General features: G+C 34.6%; 1 protein-coding gene across 2 annotated transcripts in view; it reads left to right on the top strand.

Annotated features, from left to right (window-relative positions):
• The window catches only part of NOX4 (NADPH oxidase 4), a 149,381-nt gene that overhangs the window by 121,968 nt on the left and 5,691 nt on the right, over positions 1–21,722 (top strand). For both annotated transcript variants that reach the window (XM_004271881.3, XM_033431916.1), the window contains 4 exons: positions 5,914–6,033; positions 7,552–7,660; positions 12,297–12,365; positions 13,968–14,068. In XM_004271881.3, the coding sequence (XP_004271929.1) occupies positions 5,914–6,033; positions 7,552–7,660; positions 12,297–12,365; positions 13,968–14,068 (399 nt within the window). The remainder of the gene's footprint in view (positions 1–5,913; positions 6,034–7,551; positions 7,661–12,296; positions 12,366–13,967; positions 14,069–21,722) is intronic.

Genomic DNA, 21,722 nt, shown 5'->3' with positions numbered 1-21,722 from the left:
AAAGACGCATTAGAGCCGTGCTTCTCAGACTTTAATGTGTTTACAAACCACCCAGAGGCCTCAATAAAACACAGATTCTGATTCAGTTAAGTCTGAGGTTGGATCTAAAATTCTGTCTTCTAACAAGTTCTCATATAAAATTAATGCTATTGGTCCAAGAACCACACTTTGGATGGAAATATACCACATATTAGTCAAAGCCTAATGAAAGGCTTTTCCTTCCTTTCAAGGTCAAATTTTATCACATCTGTAACCAGGGAAGAGAGGAGTGCTCAGCATGCTGTACAGAAAAGAAGAGAGTAGAATAAAGAAGTCTCTTGCCTCATGGTCACCTATCTTTGATAACAAAGGAAAATCTGAAAGCACACCCCACCGAGCTGAATTACCAATGATTAGTAACATAATATCTGTAACAATGTTTTTTCCTTAAAGTCTGGTTTATCTGAACTAAGTGTTGACTACAAATATTTTACTTTCGAATAAATTTTCCTCCTATATCTTTATTCTTTAACTTTCAACTTTTTTGTACCCTATCTTTTAGCTGATTCTCTTGAAAAAACCCATGACTCAATTTTATTGTCTTATTTTAGTCTGACAGTCTTTCCCGTTGAGCTGAAGATGTTCGTTCATTTATGTTGAATTACATTCTACAGAATTATTTTGTACTCATTATTTGTCCCACGTTTTCTGTTTCTTCCCCTACCCTCTCTTTTTTTTTTTTTTTGCCTGTGAAGACAAGATGCATAATAATGACATTTTACTTCTATTTCTTAATTGAATTGAGCTCTCTACACTAATGGAAAAGAAATGACAAAACAAAATATAGCATAAATAAATTTGAGGTTTAAGAGTTTATTCACACTAAAATTAGCCAGCAACTAAGCCAGTGAGCTATATACCTTGCTTTCAGCAGGACATAAGTTGCCATGTGGAAAAAAGAAGAAAGCTAGGAAAGGGATGGAATGATTTGTTTGAGAAAAAGAAATTGTAAAATATTTGCACCTAAATGCAGATAAGTGGACAGAAAATAAAAAGATTCGGTTATCATCTTAATAAATAACATTCCAAATTAAATACAATTTAAAAAATAGCACTCTTTGTTGGAAAGGCTGATGTAGTATAAAAGTCTAAACTAAAGATCTAAACTCAATCTTAAAGTGTTTATTTTAACCGAATATATTCCCTCTAAAAGCTTTCAGAGGTAATTTTATTTTAGTGTGGCTTGCAGATGGGTTTAAATATATGTTGGAATGGGGTGTGAAATTTGGCTAGGTGTTTTACCTGAAGATTCACTAGGGGTTGGTCAGCTTATAATTCATGTTTCCAGTTAACTACCTAGTGTGTGCACAGTTTGAAGAGCTTGGTAGCTTTTCTTTTATATTATTTGAACTAGTTTTTGCATATTAATAAGCATTTCAAGTCACATATTAGCAGATCAAGCCTAAGTTAGCCAGCACAATAAAAAAAAAAAAAATCAAAGGGCAAAAACAAATTCTCCTTAACTTTCTGTAGGAACTAATTCCAATAGTGAGGATCCACCTATATGTTCATGTATGTGTATGTGTGTATTTAAGAGTGAAAAATAAACATAATATAGCATACCAGATGCTCAATAATAATCTTACTAGTATAGAAAGCCTAAAAATCTAAGCACACAAACATTAGTAATTTTGATACATGTTTGATATGGTAGGAGATAAAAATAATTGCTTGGGGTCGTAACCCATAAGGAATGTCCTACCTAGATGAATAAGTGAAGTGAGTGCTAAAGCCTCTATTTGCTCCTAACATCATATGTATTTATCCCCAAAAGTTAGAGCTGGTTTTAACAGGCCATATGGGTGGTGGACAAGAGATAAGTCCTGGGCTCTGAAGAGGGTTGGAGAGCAGATCAGAGACCCCTGCAAATGGCCCAGTGGATAAACTAGAGATTAAATAGTCGGCTCGGCAGAAGTCAGTCGGCTCCTGACTTATTTTGTCCTTTGTTCTGAAGGGAATTAGAAAAGAAATCTCCCCTGGGGCTTCCCTGGTGGCGCAGTGGTTGAGAGTCCGCCTGCCGATGCAGGGGACGCAGGTTCGTGCCCCGGTCCGGGAGGATCCCACGTGCCGCGGAGCGACTGGGCCCATGGGCCATGGCCGCTGGGCCTGTGCGTCCGGAGCCTGTGCTCCGCAGCGGGAGAGGCCGCAACAGTGAGAGGCCCACGTACCGCAAAAAAAAAAAAAAAAGAAAAAAGAAATCTCCCGTGATATTTAGTAACCACAAGCTCCCTCTCACTTGAGTTGAAACACTGAATTCACAATATGTATATAGCCCACTAAACACAGAGACAAAAATTTAGTTTAAAGTGATTCCAGATTCATGGCATCCTTTGGTGGCCTGGAAGAGGAAAATGAAAATACTCTTTTGGAGGGACACATATTAATCCTCAAAGTATTCCTATACATGAGGCACCAAAGAGCTCGTAGTTTTTAAAAAATGAAACATATCACATGTTAGTAAAAATGTATATTTAAAAAGTATAAAGCAAATGTTTAATATGTCAAAAGAAATAAAGGAGAGTATTAAAATAATGATTAAGAGACAAAGGACAATCAAATTTCTCAAAACACTTTTGAAAAAGAGCCAATAGACCTTCTAGAAGTGAGAGATACAATATCATAAACTTGAGCAGTTTATCACAGCCATGGAGAGAATAATGAATTGTCAAGTAGAACTGAAATAATTATCCAGAATGCAACACACAGAGACAAAGGCATGGAAAATATGAAAGAAAGGTTGAGGTATGGTGGATGGAGTGAGAGGTTCATGCATTCCTTTACATTAGAGGTTCAAAAAGAGAAAAAGAGAGAGTGAAGGAGATGTAATATTTGAAGAAATAATAGCTCAAATTCAGGGATATCAATGAATCTCAAGCAACATAATAAAAATAAATTCACCCTAGGAAAAATCGTAATTTACTTACAGAAAGGTAAAAGCAGAGACCAACACTTAACATAAAAGTAGTCAAAAAAAAAAAAAAAGAGAGGGGAAGAAACAAAAAGTTGGACAAACAGTACAGGTGATATTGTGGTACGTAATTCAACATCACTGAACTAAATTCTACAGTTCAAAGGAAAAGGCTGTCAGACTGGAATAAGAAAATGAAACAGGGCAATAAGCTGTTTTCAAGAGATTTGCTCAGAACATAAAGGTAAAGACAGGCTGAAAAGTTAAAGAAGGTGAAGAATACAGCAGAGAAATTCTAACCAAAGAAATATTGTTTCAGATAAAATAGACTTTAAGGTAAAAATATTTTCAGACATAGAGTTAATATTCAGTGAAAAAAAGGTTCAATTCATTATTTCTCTGGTTGAAAGGATTAGAATGAACTCCTTTTTTAAGAAGACAGTTTTGATTTTTTTGGTTTCATAAATAGAAATGGAGTTCATTCTGGTGGTCAATATAAACCACTTCTTAGATGTGTGACCTTGAGGAAATATTTAAACTTCTAGAACCTCAGCTTCCTAACTGAAGAAGTAGAATAATGCCACTTAACTCTTGTTTAATAATTACAAATAATTCATCTAAAGCATGTAGCACTGTGCCAGTCACATAGCTCTATTGACGTCAGAATAGTCAAGGAAAAAGCTGTTGGTTTTACATTGTAGTATCTTTACATAAACAGAAAGATTAGGCCTAGAAATTTATTTTGGTTAGAAAAATAATCCTTGGGCTGTCTAATTTAGTTCAAAGATAGCTATTCTCTTATAAAAATCTCACTACCCCAGAGGCTTGTTATATTCCGAAATTTCATTAAAAATAACATTTCCTTTGACATCAACCCAGATAGAATATGTGGAGGAATGTCCATTTTTGCCAAACACAGGATTGATCTGAGATCAAATCAGAACTTTATAGAGATGTGTTTTGTAAACTTTAAAACACTATAAAGTTGTTCAGTTTTATTATCCACTTAATGCCAACTAAGAAAAAGTATTTTTTTTTTACCTTTATATACTGTTTTTTTAATTAAATTGCTAGGTTTTTTAAAATTTTAATTTTTTAATTTTTAATTTTTATTTATTTTATTTTTGGCTGTGTTGGGTCTTCATTGCTGCGCACAGGCTTTTCTCTGGTCGCGGCGATCAGGGGCTACTCTTGGTTGCGGTGCGCGGGCTTCTCATTGAGGTGGCTTCTCTTGTTGCAGAGCATGGGCTCTAGGCGCACGGGCTCAGTAGTTGTGGCTCGCGGGCTCTAGAGCGCAGGCTCAGTAGTTGTGGTGCACAGGCTTAGTTGCTCTGCATCTTCCTGGACCAGGGCTCGAACCCATGTCTCCTGCATTGGCTGGCAGATTCTTAACCACTGCGCCACCAGGGAAGCCCTGGACAGTTACTATTTTTTAAGAAAGTCTTTTTTTGTAATAGTAAAAAAGCTTGTTTTATATATATGGGTCTTTTTTTTTAACATAAAGATATCTGGAACTAGGCAGTCCATAGAGGGTATGGCAATTTTATAGTCATCATAAGTGTTTAGACCATCAAGTCAACATTTCAGGCACCAGGAAGGAGGAAAGAAGGGGACAGGGATAGAGATGCAACTTTCAACTGAGACAGCTTCCTTCAAGGAACCTTCCAGTTTTCCTAACTATACTTCCATTTATATCACATTAGGCATAACATAGTCACACAACCGAAATAGATGCAAGACAGTCTGGGAAATGTCGTATTTTGGCTGGGCACTTTGCTTCCCTGAATAACGTTAATGTTTTTTTACTAAGCAAGAATGAGACCTAAATGTCCATCGACAGATGAATGGATAAAGAAGATGTGGTATACATATACAATGGAATATTACTTAGCCATGAATAATGGCTCAGAATGAAATAATGCCATTTATAACAACATGGGTGGACCTAGAGATTATCATACTAAGTGAAGTAAGCCAGACAAAGACAAATATCATATGATACTGCTTATATGTGGAATCTAAAAAAAAATGATACAAATGAACTTATTTACAAAACAGAAATAGACCCACAGACATAGAAAACAAACTTATGGTTACCAAAGGGGAAGCGGGGGAAGGGATAAATTAGGAGCTTAGGATTAACATATACACACTACTATATATAAAGTAGATAACCAACAAGGACTTACTGTATAACCCAGGGAACTATACTCAATATTTTGTAATAACCTATAAGGGAAAATAATCTGAAAAAGAATCGATATATGTATATGTATAACTGAATCACTGGAAACTAACACAACATTGTAAATCAACTATACTTCAATCAAAAAACAAGCAAGAAAGAATGGGAGGATGAATATTGAGTGAACGATTTTCAAGTTTCATTGTAGTTAAGAAGGATTTCACACACATACACACACATACATTTGAATATACAATCACAAGTAGAGTAATCAGAGATTCCTTTGAGAGTGTGCTCTGGCTATCTCTATACTAATCAACCTAACCAGGGCAAGAAGAGGAACAGGGTTAATTTCTTTTCTGTTCACATGGTAAGCGTTTCAGGAAATATTTCTGCTGCTATCTTTACCATGGAGAATAATATTATTGAATTTAGACACAATAAAACAAGATATTTTAATTTAGTCCAATATAGTAATAAAATAGATCAAAGCCTTAACTAGTCCTTAGCTAACTATCATGGTCCTATATACATTTCCCTACACTTTAAATGAATGTTTCCCTCAAAATACCCATGCTTTGAAACAGATGTGCTTGTGTTAATATTGACAGTTCATAAACAACACTTCTTGTTCCTTTAAGCTTATCACTATGAGAAACAATGAAATGAGGCCCGAGCCATCACAAAGCCTAGACACTAGATTTATCATGTTTGCCACGTATTATAGAAATTTAATTTAACTCATTTTCATTTTTTCCACCTTTGTCTGCCTTGTCCACAGGCTCTACATTGATGGTCCCTTTGGAAGTCCATTTGAAGACTCACTGAACTATGAGGTTAGCCTCTGCGTGGCTGGAGGCATTGGAGTAACTCCTTTTGCATCAATACTCAACACTCTGCTGTATGTCATTTTGATCCATTATGTTAGTCCAAGTAGAGAACTGTCAATATTTCAGACAGCTCTCTTTCAGTAAGAAGTAATTCCTTCCAGAATTCTTTTACTTATTGTTCAAGGAACTCCATTTACTGACTGATAAGGGGAATAACTGAGTGATTCTCAATACGTGGTCTATGGCTTTCAGCGTGTTCTCTTGTAGAATAACGTCAGTATCACAATTATGCATTCCTCTGTCCTTTTCCTCTGTTAAAGTCATTCCACCAGCCTCTGTTTCTTTACTTTCTCATCAGGGGCAAGTGGCATTACTAACGCATTTAGTCAACAAATATTTTTGAGCACCTATGTGCCGATTCATCTTATAGTTTCTGGTAATACAGCAATGACTAAAGAGAGTCTCTGCCCTTAAAACGTTTACATTCAAATGGGGCAGGAAGAAAATAAACCAGTGAAAAATTCATAAATAACATTATTTCAGAAAATATTAGAACTATGATGAAGAGAATAGAGATTAATGGGATATAGAAATAAAGGGCCCGGGTTATTTTAGAAGTATGGTCAGAGAAAGCCTTTCTGAGGAGATGACAAATGAGCACATCATTCCTTGGTCTGTTACTCAGCAAATTTATAACAGACTGAAGAATAAAAATTTCAAAGGTAAGACTGCTTAACCAGGATATACTTATTCAGTTATTTTAGTTCTAGCATTATAAGCAAAAATTAATGGACAGTAATTGTCATGAAACCCACAAACAAAATCTATTCTGTTCACTTTTCAAGAAAACACAATTTGCATTAAAAGTTTGTTTTATGAAGTACTAAAAAAGAAATAATAAGTTGAAGTGATACTTGATATAAATCTGGGACTTTTTGAAGGTTCTTCGAAAAATAACTATATTCCAAACCAGAAATTGTTTCTGAAAACGTTTTGCAAGTTATTTGGACACCTAAAGTTTACAAAAAGGAAGAATACTTTCTTAACCTCAAGCCTACTTCATAATTATAAGGAGGAATCCAGACTTGGAATTGTGAGTTGCTAGAATGAATTACATAGTAGGTGGTTGTGAAATCTCTTTCTTTAACAATTATTAAGAAGGGTGTAAAAAACTAACTTTCTGGAATGGTTTTGGCTCATTTTGCCTGGAAGCCAGGGCAAGATGACCATTGGAGCCCTGTTGAGTGATAGAATTCACTGAAAATAGAGAACTTTCTTTTCCTGAGATGCAGAGCTGATATTATTTAATTCAGGAGTTTAGTTTATTGCCTTCAAATGGAAATGGGTGATATGCATATAATATCCACAAGCATGAACACTTAAATTCATGGAGTATATCATATCTTTGAGTCAGTATATTGCATTTTAAATAAATTTGGGAGTTAAAGTAAGTGGTATGTCAGATGCTAGAATGTAAATGACTGTTTTTTGTATAGGTTGCTTACTAATGAGAAGCAAAATTTCAAGTATATAGGGATTCTTAATTTTTTTGCCATCATAATCACTATCATGTTATTTTAATTTTAAAGGGATGACTGGAAACCATACAGGCTTAGAAGACTGTATTTTATTTGGGTGTGCAGAGACATCCAATCCTTCCGTTGGTTTGCAGACTTACTGTGTGTGTTGTACAACAAGGTAAAATTAGGTTTGTTTTTACTTTTGCAGCTTTCTAAATTTAAAATAAATTATTTTATTTCAAATTGTAAAAGTAATAAGTGCTCGCTAGAATAAACCAGAAAATATGAAGATAACTAGTGAGGAGGAAAAAAAATCCCTTAAACTTAAAAAAAAAAAAAGAGGTGACATCTGTTAATAATTTGGTACACATCTTTTCACATATTGGTATCTGTGAATTTGTGTGTGTATTTAGAACATGTTTTAACAGGGAATGTTTTAACATAGAAATGTATGCATATGGCTGGTGATGTATGCATATAGGATATATATGCATGCAAATGTGAATGCATATGAGATTGTGACAGAGGACAGATAGAGGAAAACATCAACAGGCAATTACTATTACACCTTTCATCCTTTGTTCTAGTAGCTCTTTTTTTTTTTTATAAATTTATTTATTTATTTTTGGCTGCATTGGGTCTTCGTTGCTGCACGCGGTCTTTCTCTAGTTGCAGGGAGTGGGGGCTACTCTTCGTTGCGGTGCGTGGGCTTCTGACTGCGGTGGCTTCTCTTGTTGCAGAGCACGGGCTCTAGGCGCACAGGCCCAGCAGTTGTGGCTCACGGGTTCTAGAGCACAGGCTCGGTAGTTGTGGCGCACGGGCTTAGTTGCTCCGCGGCATGTGGGATCTTCCCGGACCAGAGTTTGAACCCGTGTCCCCTGCATTGGCAGGCGGATTCCCAACCACTGCGCCACCAGGGAAGCCCCTCTAGTAGCTCTTATCTCTACCTTTGATATTCCAAGTTGGATCATCAGCAGACTTTTGGCACAGTATACAGAATTTCAAAAATCCCAAATTCTAAGTTTTATTCCTTACAGAGATGAAAAGCAGGCATTTTCATCTATCCTACATGTAATCTGTTACTTATCTATTAATGTATCTATCTTTATTTTTTAAGTTATTCAAGTAATACACATATGCATCTTTGCTACAGAGTTTTCTAATAATCCACATGAAGCAAAATCCCCACCCAGTCTTTGTAACCAGATGTAACTCACGAGCATTCTATACATTCTACCATACTATTTGTATTGTTCTGCACATTGCTTTCTATAAACTTATTACTATCTAACCAGGCACAAAAGGACAACTGTTGTGTGCTTCCTCTTATATAAGGCACCTAGAGTAGTCTAATTCCTAGTGACAAAAAGTAGAGTGGTGGTTGCCAGGTTTCCAGGAAGGAGAAATGAGGAGTTACTGTTTAATGGACACAGAGTTTCAGATTGGGAAGATGAAGAAGTTCGGAAAATGGATTGGTGGTGATGGTTGCACAACAATGTGAATGTATTTAATGCTAATCAACTGTATACTTAAAAAAACAGTTAAAATGATCAGTCTTATGCTATGTATATTTTACCACAATAAAAAAAAAAAAGTGCAGATTTCTGGGATTCACCAAGGGCCCGCTAAATCAGGAGAAAAAGAAAAGGGAGAGATGAGAAGCCATTGTAATGGATTTGAGCATACTTATATGATTGTAGATCATCTTGAGAGTGTGTGTGAATATACCAAGCCTCGGGGTACTGCAGTTTCTAGAGGGGCAGAAGATGAGTGATAAGTCAGTAAAGGAGATTGGTCAGAGTGGCCAGTGAGATAGTAGGAAACCAAGAGGTAGTTCTGTCCTTGAGGAAAGGGAGAAAAATCTTTCAAGAAGAGCATCATCTTGGGTATTTTTTCTAGGTTAATGCCTGAAGCTGGACTTCCTGAGTTGGAGGCTCTGAGGACTTTGGGAATGAATTTAAATTTTTAATATATACTAAAAAAATGTCCCCCAAGGAGGCTAAAATAATTTACATTTCCACCAAAGAATATAAGAGAAATTTATTCCAAACATTATATTACCAATCTTTCACATTTCTATCCATCTCTTAAACAATGGCATCTCTAGTTTTCCCTGAATGCTAGTGAGACTGAACTTCTCCCCCTATGCTTATCAACCACTTGTATTACTTCTCGGATTTCCTAATTCTACCTTTGCCTGTTTTTCTAGTTTAAAAAAATTGTTTTGAACTGATAGAGAGCCTATACTTTTTTTAATAAAAGGCTATAATTGGATCCAAGATGTGGAAAGGCACATTTGAATGATAGATGCTTTATAAGGCAAGTAGCAGGGCAGGAAAGGAGTAAAGGAAAGAAAAAAATATAAATGGCTGGACATTCGAAGTAGTTCAATCTTAAGATTTCTTCTCAAACTTTTTGGTGGATATGCTTTACCCTTAGGATTCCATGGAGTAAATAATATAAAAGCTTAAAACTAGTGTAAATAATGTGGTGATGATTATCTCTACACACACCTCTGTATACCTGTTTCCATTTTTCACATCAAGAGGATGAACAGTGGTCCTGCACTTGTGCCTCTGAAGAAGATGTTAAAAAGAAGTCTTTTTTTATTTTCTGTGTTTGCAACTGAGTTACCAAGTTCAGTGTGTTTGTGTGTGTGTGTGTGTGTGTGTGTGTGTGTGTGTGTTTCTTTAGTAGATACTATTGCTTGTTTTCAATGACAGATAAGTTAAAATGGAGACATTGAAATCATTAAATACCTTATTTAAGTCTGCATACTTCTCTCTGGAGGCTGTGGGCATCAAACACGTTATTTTTTTTCTTTTTGTTTAAATTAATTTTTATTGGAGTATGGTTGATTTACAATGTTGTGTTAGTTTCTACTGCACAGCAAAATGAATCGACTATACATATCCATATATCCTCTCCTTTTTGGATTTCCTTCCCATTTAGGTCACCACAGTGCATTAAGTAGAGTTCCCTGTGCTATACAGTATGTTCTAATTAGTTAAGAGAAAAACAAATATTGTATATTAACGCATATATGTGGAATCTGGAAAAATGGTATAGATGATCTTACTTCCAAACAGCAGTTATTGATGCAGGAGTTATTGGGGTGATCTCAGAGGAGCATCCTGGTAGATATTTAAGACAAAAATCAATGCAAGCCATGTGTTGTGTGAGGTGCTATCCATTACTGGCACCTGGAAATTCCTGTTTCCTCACAATTAAAAAATTAAAATTCATAAACCCTGATTCAATTCCTGAATGGCATTAAAATGACTTTAGTGTTTGGGTATAACTTGAGGCAGCTGCGGTATGGAATTTAATGATTATATTTTAAGACTATTATGATAAGAGAATCATCACTTATCACTTTAAAAGTAAAATGTGTTTTTATTGGGATTTTATAACTTAGAGTTTCCACCTGTCAGAAAATGTATAGTTTTAGATCCAGAAGAAACCTGTAGGATAATGTCATTCAACTCTATCATTGTCCTGATGAAGAAACTGAGGCCTTTATAAGTTGAGTAACTCCCTGGAAATCTCAAGGTTAGACAGTGATGGCAGTAGAAACAAGTCTCTAGCCACCTGCCAGGTGCCCTTACTATTATAAAGGGTGCCAGAGGAGTGATGTAACCTCACTTAATTACTCTCTATTTGCAAAATGACTTATTTTGCATTCCTGAACCTTCTATTTGGAGCCCCAATATATATTCATTAAAAAATTATTACTTTCACACTCTGTAAAAACAGTACTTGAAATCAATTGATCCTTTTTCTGCAATAAGGTCCAGCAAAGCCATACCATCTCCAGCAAACCTACTATGCCCACTGATGCTCAAGAGATAGTTTGGCTGTTGAAGAAGTGCTGGTCTCTTCTAAGCCTTTCCCCAGGTTCTACACATCAGATACTCATCTCTGTTCTCCAGAGCACACCATGGTTATTGTGTTCCTTGCTTCTCTTCTACTTCTTGTTTTTTTTTACTTTTTGACTCCTTTTCCTTATCTTTCAGCATCTCCTTATTTCAGGGTGGTGAAAGGAGGCCTTAAGAAGAATAATATTTTTTTAAATGTAGATTTCAGAAGTCAGGATTCAGTCAGAACTAGGCCAGAGTCATTAGCAGATTCATTTTTGCCTTCTGGTAAAAGGAAGCCTATGGGGACAAAACCCTTTTACCCCCTTTGTTGAATTCATTTTTCTTCAGATATTTTTCTTTGTCAGTTTATTTTTCAAGATTTCAAAATGTTTGAGAGCTTTTCCAGACTATTTTATTTTGGCAGGTATATTTGCTGCCTCATACATTTTTATACAAGGGAAACCAGTGCTGAATAGGAAGAAGGTAGGAACTGGAACCAGGTTTTGTTTGTTTTGTTTTTTGTGATTCCTAGCATGCCTATTAAATATCACTTTTTACTTTTAAAAAATCATATTCTTTCTGAGTGAACTTTTTAGTAAAATTTAGAGGCTCTTAGGGAATAAAATAAGAAATAATTGGGGAGGATTTAGGGGAATATTAGTGTAACATTTAGCGTGTTTGATTTTGTATCTATGAAGATAACAGAGAACTAATCCTGTCCACTACCTCCATCATAACTAATTAAACCAGTAGGTGACAGGTTATTAATGTTAGAATCTGCCATGTCTGTGGTACATATATATGTATGTATATATGTACATTTGCTCGTAGATGTTGGCTGTAATAAGACACGATACATCTTAACAAAATCGTAGAATCACATATGTTAGGATAGGAGAGAGTCTGTGTATACAGAACAAATTTTAATGTCTATTTACTTTTATGTCCTGTCAGTTTTGGCAAGAGAACAGACCTGACTATGTCAACATCCAGCTGTACCTCAGTCAGACAGATGGGTTACAGGTATGTGTTTGGATGTTACTGTAAATTAAACAAGCCTCTTGAGAATAGAAGATTTACTGTAGGGGCCGTGTGGAAGAAAATTTCTGCAGGTGTTTTGAAGAGATGTTTCCCAGAGGAAAGCCTGTTTTGGAATGTGTCTGGCAAACTCATGGCTTGTCCTTGAAGTCAACCGTATTCTCCCTTTCACAGGGAGCTGGAACAGACCTTTTAGTTCATCTCTCTTCTCTCCACAGTTGCCTCATCTAGAGATGAGGACATAAGCGAATACTCTTGTGATTATGTTCATCGAGGGGAGGTTTTTTTTTTTTTCTTTTTTTCAGTACGTGGGCCTCTCACTGTTGTGGCCTCTCCTGTTGCGGAGCACAGGCTCCGGACACGCAGGCTCAGCGGCCATGGCTCACGGGTCCAGCTGCTCCGCGGCATATGGGATCTTCCCGGACCGGGACACGAACCCGCGTTGCCTGCATCGGCAGGCGGACTCTCAACCACTGCACCACCAGGGAAGCCCCGAGGGGAGGTTTTATGTGGTGAGAGAAGATAAGATCATACACAATTAAGCTTGTTTCTCTTCAAGGGAAGCTAAATAAAGTAACAGTCATCACGCATTATTTACTTCACTATTAGACGCTGTGCTGAGCATTTCATATAGGTTATCTCATGTAATTCCAACATATTCAAGAGGTAAATGATTTTGCAATCCCCATACCACAGATGAAGAAACTGTTTACAAACAACATTGAAGAGCTGTATAGCCATATAGACCTGAGCATGAATGCTTTCACAAGTTTTATTGTAGTATTTTCCATCATACATTTTCTATAATAGTTTGAATACAAAATATGAATGTCAGTTACTTTGAAACTAATCTAAGCCTATTTTTTTAGTCAGATTTCTACCCTACTTGGTATGTAAAAACATTTTATTTTACACTCTTATGAAGCAAATCAATATCATTATTCCTCATGGTTTCACTGTAATTAAGGTACAGAGCATATATTACATCTGGTTCTCAGTTTGTCTTCCTGGGACTCAGACACTTTCTCGTCTCTTCTCACTTCACTCTCTTTATCACCAATTCAGATCTAATAGTCTGTTAATTGCAAGCACCAGTACATTAGAAGTTGTTTCTTGACAGATCCAAAATTTGGAGCTCTTCTGTTTTAGGCTATCATGTCCAGGATCATTTCCCCAAATTTATGGTGACAATTTATAGTATTTTACTCATATAATGAGCCAAATATGATAACTTTGCAGTACAAAAACGCTTCAATAAAGCTTATGTGCTGCGCCTTTTTTGAGAGTAGGCAATTAGAATGCATTCTCTAACGCTGCAGTTACTTAAAAATGATGCAACTAACTGAAGTCTAGGAAAATCAGCCATTTGTAATAATGGCATTCAAGAAGGTAATGGATTTTAAAGGGAAAGAGGGAGGAAATGATGCTTCTAAATGACTTTACCTAATAGGTTGCCATATGATACTTGTATTCGTTATATAACAGCAATTTGTTAGGAAGCCAGAGCACCAGCAAAGATGATGTTAGAGAACTGGGTTATTTGTCCCACTCTGTGTCATATAAAATATAGTGCTTTCTTTTTGGCAGAAGATAATTGGAGAAAAATATCAAGCACTGAATTCAAGACTTTTTATTGGACGTCCTCGGTGGAAACTTCTGTTTAATGAAATCGCAAAATATAACAGAGGGTAAGTACTATTCCTCAAAACATTTATGTGGCTAATGATCAAATTAAAATATTCCCAAGTCATCACATTAAGTTTTTAAAGGTTACTTAGTAATGGGTTTACAAATTACAGAGTCACTTAAACACTCAATTATCACTACCCAAGGAGGAGGCAAGGCAGGAACCACCTCAAGCATCTGTAATGCCAAATACTTAAAATTTGGCTTAAAAATAGTCTATTTATGAACTAGACTCTCCTACCTACTTTTAAATTTACCTAGATCCATATTATAAAGGGTGTTCATTCCAATAGCATAAATCAGGTAATCATTGGGAAAGTTTTTTTAAATCACGTTAGCAAGCGAGGGAGGGCTATATGTCTATGATCTGAAGCGATACAGCTGAAGGAAAGCATTCATTTTGGGCACAGACTAGGGAACCTGTTTGTCTTCTGTAAAATTATCATAGTGCAGGGCAATGGTCTATAAGAATTTTAAAAGCATTTTGAAAACCATATACCCATTCACACATTTTAAAGTTGGCATCAAAAAAGTTTCATCATAAGTTTAAATAGTTCCAAAGGCTATAATTTCTAACATACTGCAGATATTGACATTTTAAAATTAATGTAACTCTTTTAAACATATCTACTGGAATCTAAATATCATAGTTTCTTGATACCAACCTTGTATATTTGTATGTTTTGTAGCTTTCACTATCAGTTAGAAATTTTACATCACTCTTTTGTCTAGTTGAACTTGTATTTCTATCCTGCAGAATTTTATTAAAATTCAATATAATTTTACACTTGAACTAACCATACTTTTGTTGCTAAACTAAACACACCTGCAATAAGAATGTATATAAATAGAAGATTTAATTTTTAAAATTTTCTGTGACTCTAAGGCACCAATGATCATCGTTTTCTTCTAGATTGAATTATGCTACAATTATTAGCATATATTTGATTAATTCATAATTTTAAGAATACATTTTGATAAATATAAAAAGGGTATTTGATTGTAAGTGAATGAGATAGCTTATTAGATGGAGAGTTTTTTTAAAGCCCCGATTTATAAATTTATGGACGAATATGATCTACTGAAATAATCATGGATTCATCATGGCGTTTGGCTTCATCTTCAGAGATTTTGTTTTAGGAATCATGGTGTGAAGCCCCAGAAGCAAAATCTAAAAAGGAATACAGTGACCCATGTAATTCAGATTACAATCATGTTTGAAAGCACTCCTAGATTTCCTTCCTTGATGAAGTAATTTGGGTTAAAGAGGAAAGCATTATTTGGAAAGCAGAGGTCCTTTGTAATATTCAGGGCGCTAGTTAAAGGTGAACTATAGAATAAAAAAAAAAAGTCAACCCACTTTTTGTTATATTTCTTTCCCTTCTTTCTCCAAAATCATCCACCTTAGATGTGATCATCTTGTCATACTCACCTGGGTCTTGCTATGCACCACAGACTCCTTCCTCCCTAATGACATTTAACTGACTTCTGACAAGCGTTCTTTTATTAGTTTTCATAGTATAGTGCTGAAAACTTTGATAGCTTGTTTCTTTGTTTTGCTTGTTTGTTTTTGCTCAATTCTGAAACCAAACAGTAGAGGATCTTTTGCAAGAAATTACATTGGGATTTTTGGTTTCTTTGGTTAGTTCTCAAGAGTTCTCATTTGTTATACTGTTCATACTGAAAGGGATTTTGTATGTTTATTTGGTTGTTTGTTCATTTTCTTTAAACAGCAAAGCTTATTTAAGAAGAGCAAGTGTGCACCATCTACAGTTGACATTTTGTACACTTTCGTTTTATGTATTTGCTCTGGGCAGGCACCTCAAATGCATTATTTTTTGAAGGATTTTTATGTAGCATAGCTAGGAAAAGAATGGATCAACGTGTTAAGGTTTGTTAACTGGAAAAAGGCACTATTTAAATAGAAGACTTCATTTTAGATGTAAAATTTTGGTTAACTTCATGTACATACATTGCTGAGAGCATATAAAGAGATAAAAATAGAGAAGAGAGACATATTAATATTTGCGCACATGTATGAGAGTGGTCTCTTCCTTTTATGTCTTTTTAAAAATTATTTATTATACCTGAGGTCCAGTTTCCTGTTATTTATAGTAAAAATACATATCATACCTTAACTTAGTTGAATGTATGCATCATGGAAAGGGAGAAAGAAAGAACTTTACATGGCCTTTGGAGTAGGGAAAACTCTTCTGGGATTGATGTCTGAGATATATCTATATTTTACTGCCACATGGTGTTTTAAAAACAAAACAGATTAAGGATACCTAGGTTTGGTCTCTTACATTTGCTCCTGTGTCCCTGGGTCAAGACACTCGACCCTCTGTATCTGTAATACAAGGAGTGAATAATCCCTAAGGCGTGAATAAGCTTTCATTATATGAGATCACACACTTTAAAAATGAATGGAAAAACGATTATCGGTATAATAGGAAAATATTCACCAATATGTTGAAGATTTCTGGAACTAGTTCCCAACATCTTCCCCCAAACAACATTCTCTGCTAGCATCTAAGTCTATCTCTACCCATCTCTACAGAGTTTTTGTAGATAAATCTCTAGATGATTGTTGGATTGCAGCAACTTAATGAAAATTAGTGCAAATTAATTACAAATGTTAATTAAAAGTTGTAGGATTTCACTGTTAGTGAAAGTGACATTGGGGAACTCCTCAAATTCCACAAACAAAGATCTCCTAGAGTTAAACTAGTTAATAATAATGGAATAACAAAATGTAAAAAAAAAATGATCATATACGGTGCTTTAAAACTAATGATATTATTATGAAGAATTTAAGATAAGCCTTTAGGAAATTTGCAAAATTTGAAAATCTAACTCTATATTTGCCCTATGAAAGCCAAAAAAGAAAATAATGGTATCTTATTGTCATAATGCAGTGTTGACAGAGACTCTATACAGACAGCCAAAATGTCTCATTCCCTTTTCATCTTAATGAAAACTGCACTATGGCTTTTTTTATTTTTGGTGGTATAAATTCAGTAGTTCAGTTTTATTCATTTTAAGTAATCCATTGTGTCTAGCTCTGGTTTTGATAGTAACCTAAATTTTATTGTGTAAGAATTTATTTTCATACTTTTTTTATTATTTTCTTTCTTCTGCTCACTTTGGGTTTAATTAGCTCTTCTTTTACTAGTTACTTAAGGTGGAACCATAGGTCACTGATTTTAGATCTTTGTTCTTTCATAATAAAAGTGTTTAATACTATAAATTTTCCTCTAAAAACCACTTTAGCTACATACCACAAATTTTGATATGTTTTATTTTCATTTTTATATAGGTCAAAATAATTTTACAATTACCATGTGAATTCTTTTTTCGTTATGTAGAAGTATGTTGTTTAATTTCCAAATATAGGGGTATTTGTTCTTGATTTCTGGTTCAGATGGGTTTTAAGAAAACATACTCCTTGTTATTTCAATCCTTTAAAATTTATTGAGACCTGTTTTACTGCCCAGAATATGGTCTGTCTTGGTGAATATTCCATGGGCACTAAAAACGAATTTGTATTCCATTGGTTTGGGGTAGAATACCCTATAAATATCAATCAGTTCCAGTTGGTTGATAGTGGTATTTAAGTCTTCAGTACACTTACTGATTTTCTGTCTACTTGTTCTGTCAATTTCCAAAAGAAGAGTGTTGAAGTCGTTAACTATAATTCTAGATTTGTCTGTCTTTACAGTTCTATCAGTTTTTGATACACGTATTTTGAAGTTTTTTAGTTCTAGGGTTTAGTTGTAGTGATTAAACTATTTACATCTTACTATTATACTGCATTCATTACAAAATAAATTACATTTTATCATTACATAGTTTAAAAATATTCTTCGTTTTTCCAGCTTTGTTGAAAAATAACTGACATATCATATTGTATAAAGTATAACAATTTGATATGTATATGTTGCAAAATGACTACCATAATAAAGTTAGTTAACATATCTATCACCTCAAATAATTACAAATTTTGTGTTTGTGTGATGAGAACTTTTAAGATCTACTGTCTTCCCAACTTTCAAATATACAATAAGTATTGTTAACTATAGTCACCGTGCTGTCCATTATATCCTAGAACTTATTCCTCTTGTAACTATAAGGTTGTAACCCTTTGTCAGTCTTCAGTCATCCCCTACCTTCCCCATCTGCCTCTGGCACCCTCCAATCTGCTCTGTGTTTCTGTGAGTTTGGGATTTTTAGATTCCACAAATGTGTGAGATCATACAGCATTTGTCTTTCTTTGTCTGATTTATTGTGCTAATCACGATGCCCTCAAGGTTCATTCATGTTGTTGCAAATAACAGGATTTTCTTCTTTTTTATGGCTGAATAATATTTCAGTGTGTGAGTATCACATCACATCGTATTTTCTTTGTCCATTCATCCATCTATGGACACCAAGGTTGTTTCCATGTCTTGACTATTCTAGATAATGCTGCAATAAACATAGGGGTGCAGGTAACACTTCAAGAGAGTGATTTCATTTCCTATGGATATATACACAGTAGAGGGATTGTTGTATCAAATGGTAGTTTAATTTTTTGAGATACCTCCATACTATTTCCCATACTGGTTATACCAATTTACATTCCCATCAGTAGTGTACAAGGGTTTCCTTTTCTCCACAACCTCGCCAACATTTAAAATGTAAAAATGAATTGAATAGACATTGTAAAAATGTCTATTCAGTTGTTCTGCCTATTTTTTAACTGTGTTGTTTGTTTTTCTTTTGATATTGAGTTTTATGAGCTGTTTATATATTTTGAATATTAACCCCTTATCAGTCATATCATTTGCAATTATTTTCTCCCATTCAATAGGTGGTCTTTTCATTTTGTGGATGGTATCCTTTGCTGTGCAAAAGCTTTTCACTTTAATTAGGTCCTGTTTATTTTTACTTTTGTTTCCTTTGCCTTAGGATATAGATCCTAAAGCATATTGCTATGATTTACGTCAAAGAACGTTCTGCCTATTTTTCCTTTTTTATGGTTTCCGGTCTTATATTTAGGTCTTTAATCTAATTTGAGATTCTTTTTGTATGCGGTGTGAGAAAAGCCTATAATTTCATTCTTTTTACATGTAACTGTACAGTTTTCCCAGCTCCACAAACCAAATTCAACAATACATTAAAAGGAACATACACTATCATCGTGTTATTTATCCAAGGCATTGCAAGGATGGTTCAGTATCTTTATTTATTTTTTTATAATGTAGTGATACACTACATTAACAGATTGAAGAATAAAAATTATATGATCATCTCAATAGATTCAGAAAAAGCTTTTGACAAAATTCAGCATCCATTTATGATGAAAACTCTCCAAAAAGTGGGTATAGAGGGAACATACCTCAACATAATAAAGGCCCTATATAATAAGCCCACAGCTAATGTCTTACTCAATGGTGAAAAGCTGAAAGAGTTTCCTCTTATTGGATTATTATTTTTTTTTTTTTTGCTAGAGAGTTATATGAATTTCTTATATATTTTACATATTAACCCCTTATCAGATATGTAGTTTGCAAAAATGTTCTCCCATTCCCTAGCTTGCCTTTTCATTTTGTTGATCATTTCTTTTGCTATGTAAAAGCTTCTTAATTTGATGTAGTCCCACTTATTTATTTTTGCTTTTGTTGCTTGTATTTTTGGTGTCAGTTTCATGAAATTATTGCCAAGACCACTGTCAAAGAATTTTTTCCTCTGTGTTTTCTTCTAAGATTTGATGGTTTAAGGTCTTATATTCAAGTTTTTAATTCCTTTAGAGTTAATTTTTGGGAGTAGAGTGAGATAGGGTGCAGTTCCATTCTTTTGCATGGGAATATCCAGTTTTCCCAACATCATGAATTGGAGAGAGTATCTTTTCCTCATTGAGTTATCTTGGCTCCTATGGATTGAGTTACAGTCCAACAGTTTACTGTTGCTTTCTACTTATCTCATTTGTTCTTTCCTTTTTTCTTTCTTTCTTTGCTTTCTTTTCAATTAGTGTTATTTCATGATTCCATCTTTTTCTCCTAAAGTGACATATTAGCCATACCTCTCTGTTTGACTTTAGTTATTTCTTTAAGGAATTGTTCCCCAAGTTGCAATCCTTGGACTAGCATCACCTGGCAACTTGTTGGAAAACCAAATTCTTGGAGCCATATCCAAGATCTGCTGAATCAGGGGATCTAGGAATACGGCCTTGCTATCTGTGGTCTGTGAAGTGCCTTAGGTGATGCTGATGAAGCTGAAATTGGAGAAGCATTGCTCTAGGTTTACGGTGTACACCATTAGCTTATCACAGTGTACTTCAAATAATATTATACTACCTCATGTACTTCCATTCACCCTGCATCTCTTTGACTGTTGTTCTAGTTCATCTTTCTTCTACATATACTATAAACTCCATAATGTATTGTTATTACTTTTGTTTTAAATATCAATTATATTTTAAAGAGATTAAAAATTAGACAAAATATACAGTGTATTTATTCACAGGTTCCCCATTTTGGTGTCCTTCATAGCTTTGGGAAGATTCACATTTCTATCTGATTTCATTCTCCTTTCCTACGAATTCCCTTTATATGCCTTATAGTGCTAGTTTGCTGGTAATGAATTCCCTCACCTTTTGTTAGAAAAGTTTACATTCTATCTTCAATTTTGAAAGTTATTTGTGTTTGGTATAGAATTTGCTTGATATAGAATAGTTGCTTTTTTTTTTTTTTTTTGTCTTTCAGCACTTTGAAGATTTCACTTCATTGCCTTCAGACATAAATAGTTTGTGACAAGAAGTCTATCCTTCATCTATTTATTATTTGTCGTGTGTCTCTGCCCCCACCCTCTGTCAGCTGCTTTTGTGTTATTCTCTTTGTAACTGGTTTCCAGAGTTTTATTATAACTTGCCTTATGTTGTTATGTGTGTGTGTGTGTGTGTGTGTGTGTGTGCATATTCTCCTTGGAGTTCATTAGATCGTTGGATCTGTTTGTTTTCATCAAATTTGTAAAAATTTTGATAATTATTTCTTCAAATATTTTTTTCTCTTTCCCTCTGTCTTCTTTTATTTTGAGACTATAATTACATATATGAAAGACTGGTTGGTATTGTCCCACAGGACCTTGAGGCTCTTTTCACTTTTCTGCCCAATTTTTGTTCTCTGTGTACTTCCATTTGGATATATTCTACTGCTATATCTTCAAGTTTACTTATCTTTTCTTCTTCAGTGCCTATTCTTCTGTTAACCCATCAGTATATTTATCATTTTAAATATTTCATTTAATCTCTAGCATTTCCACTTAGGCCTTTAAAAAATCTTTTTCCTTTCTCATCATGTCGATGTTTTTCTTTGAACATATGAAACATGTTTCTCATCACTGTTTCAGTGACCTTATCTAATAATTCCATCATTTCTGTCATTCTCGTCCCATTTCTATTGACTTATCTTTCTTCTTGTATTAGTTTGCTAGGACTTCCATAATAAAATCCCACAGGCTTGATGGATTAAACAATAGAAGTTTATATTCTCACTATTCTGAAGGCTAGAAGTCTAAGATTAAGATGCTAGCAGGGTGATTTCTTCTGAGACCTCTCCTTGGCTTTCAGATGACTACCCTCTGCTGCCTCTTCACATGGTCAGTCTTTTATCTGTG

Source organism: Orcinus orca, chromosome 8, assembly GCF_937001465.1.
Source record: "Orcinus orca chromosome 8, mOrcOrc1.1, whole genome shotgun sequence".
NCBI lineage: Eukaryota > Metazoa > Chordata > Mammalia > Artiodactyla > Delphinidae > Orcinus > Orcinus orca.
Note: the sequence above shows the minus strand (reverse complement) of the source record. Positions and strands in the feature narration are given on the sequence as shown.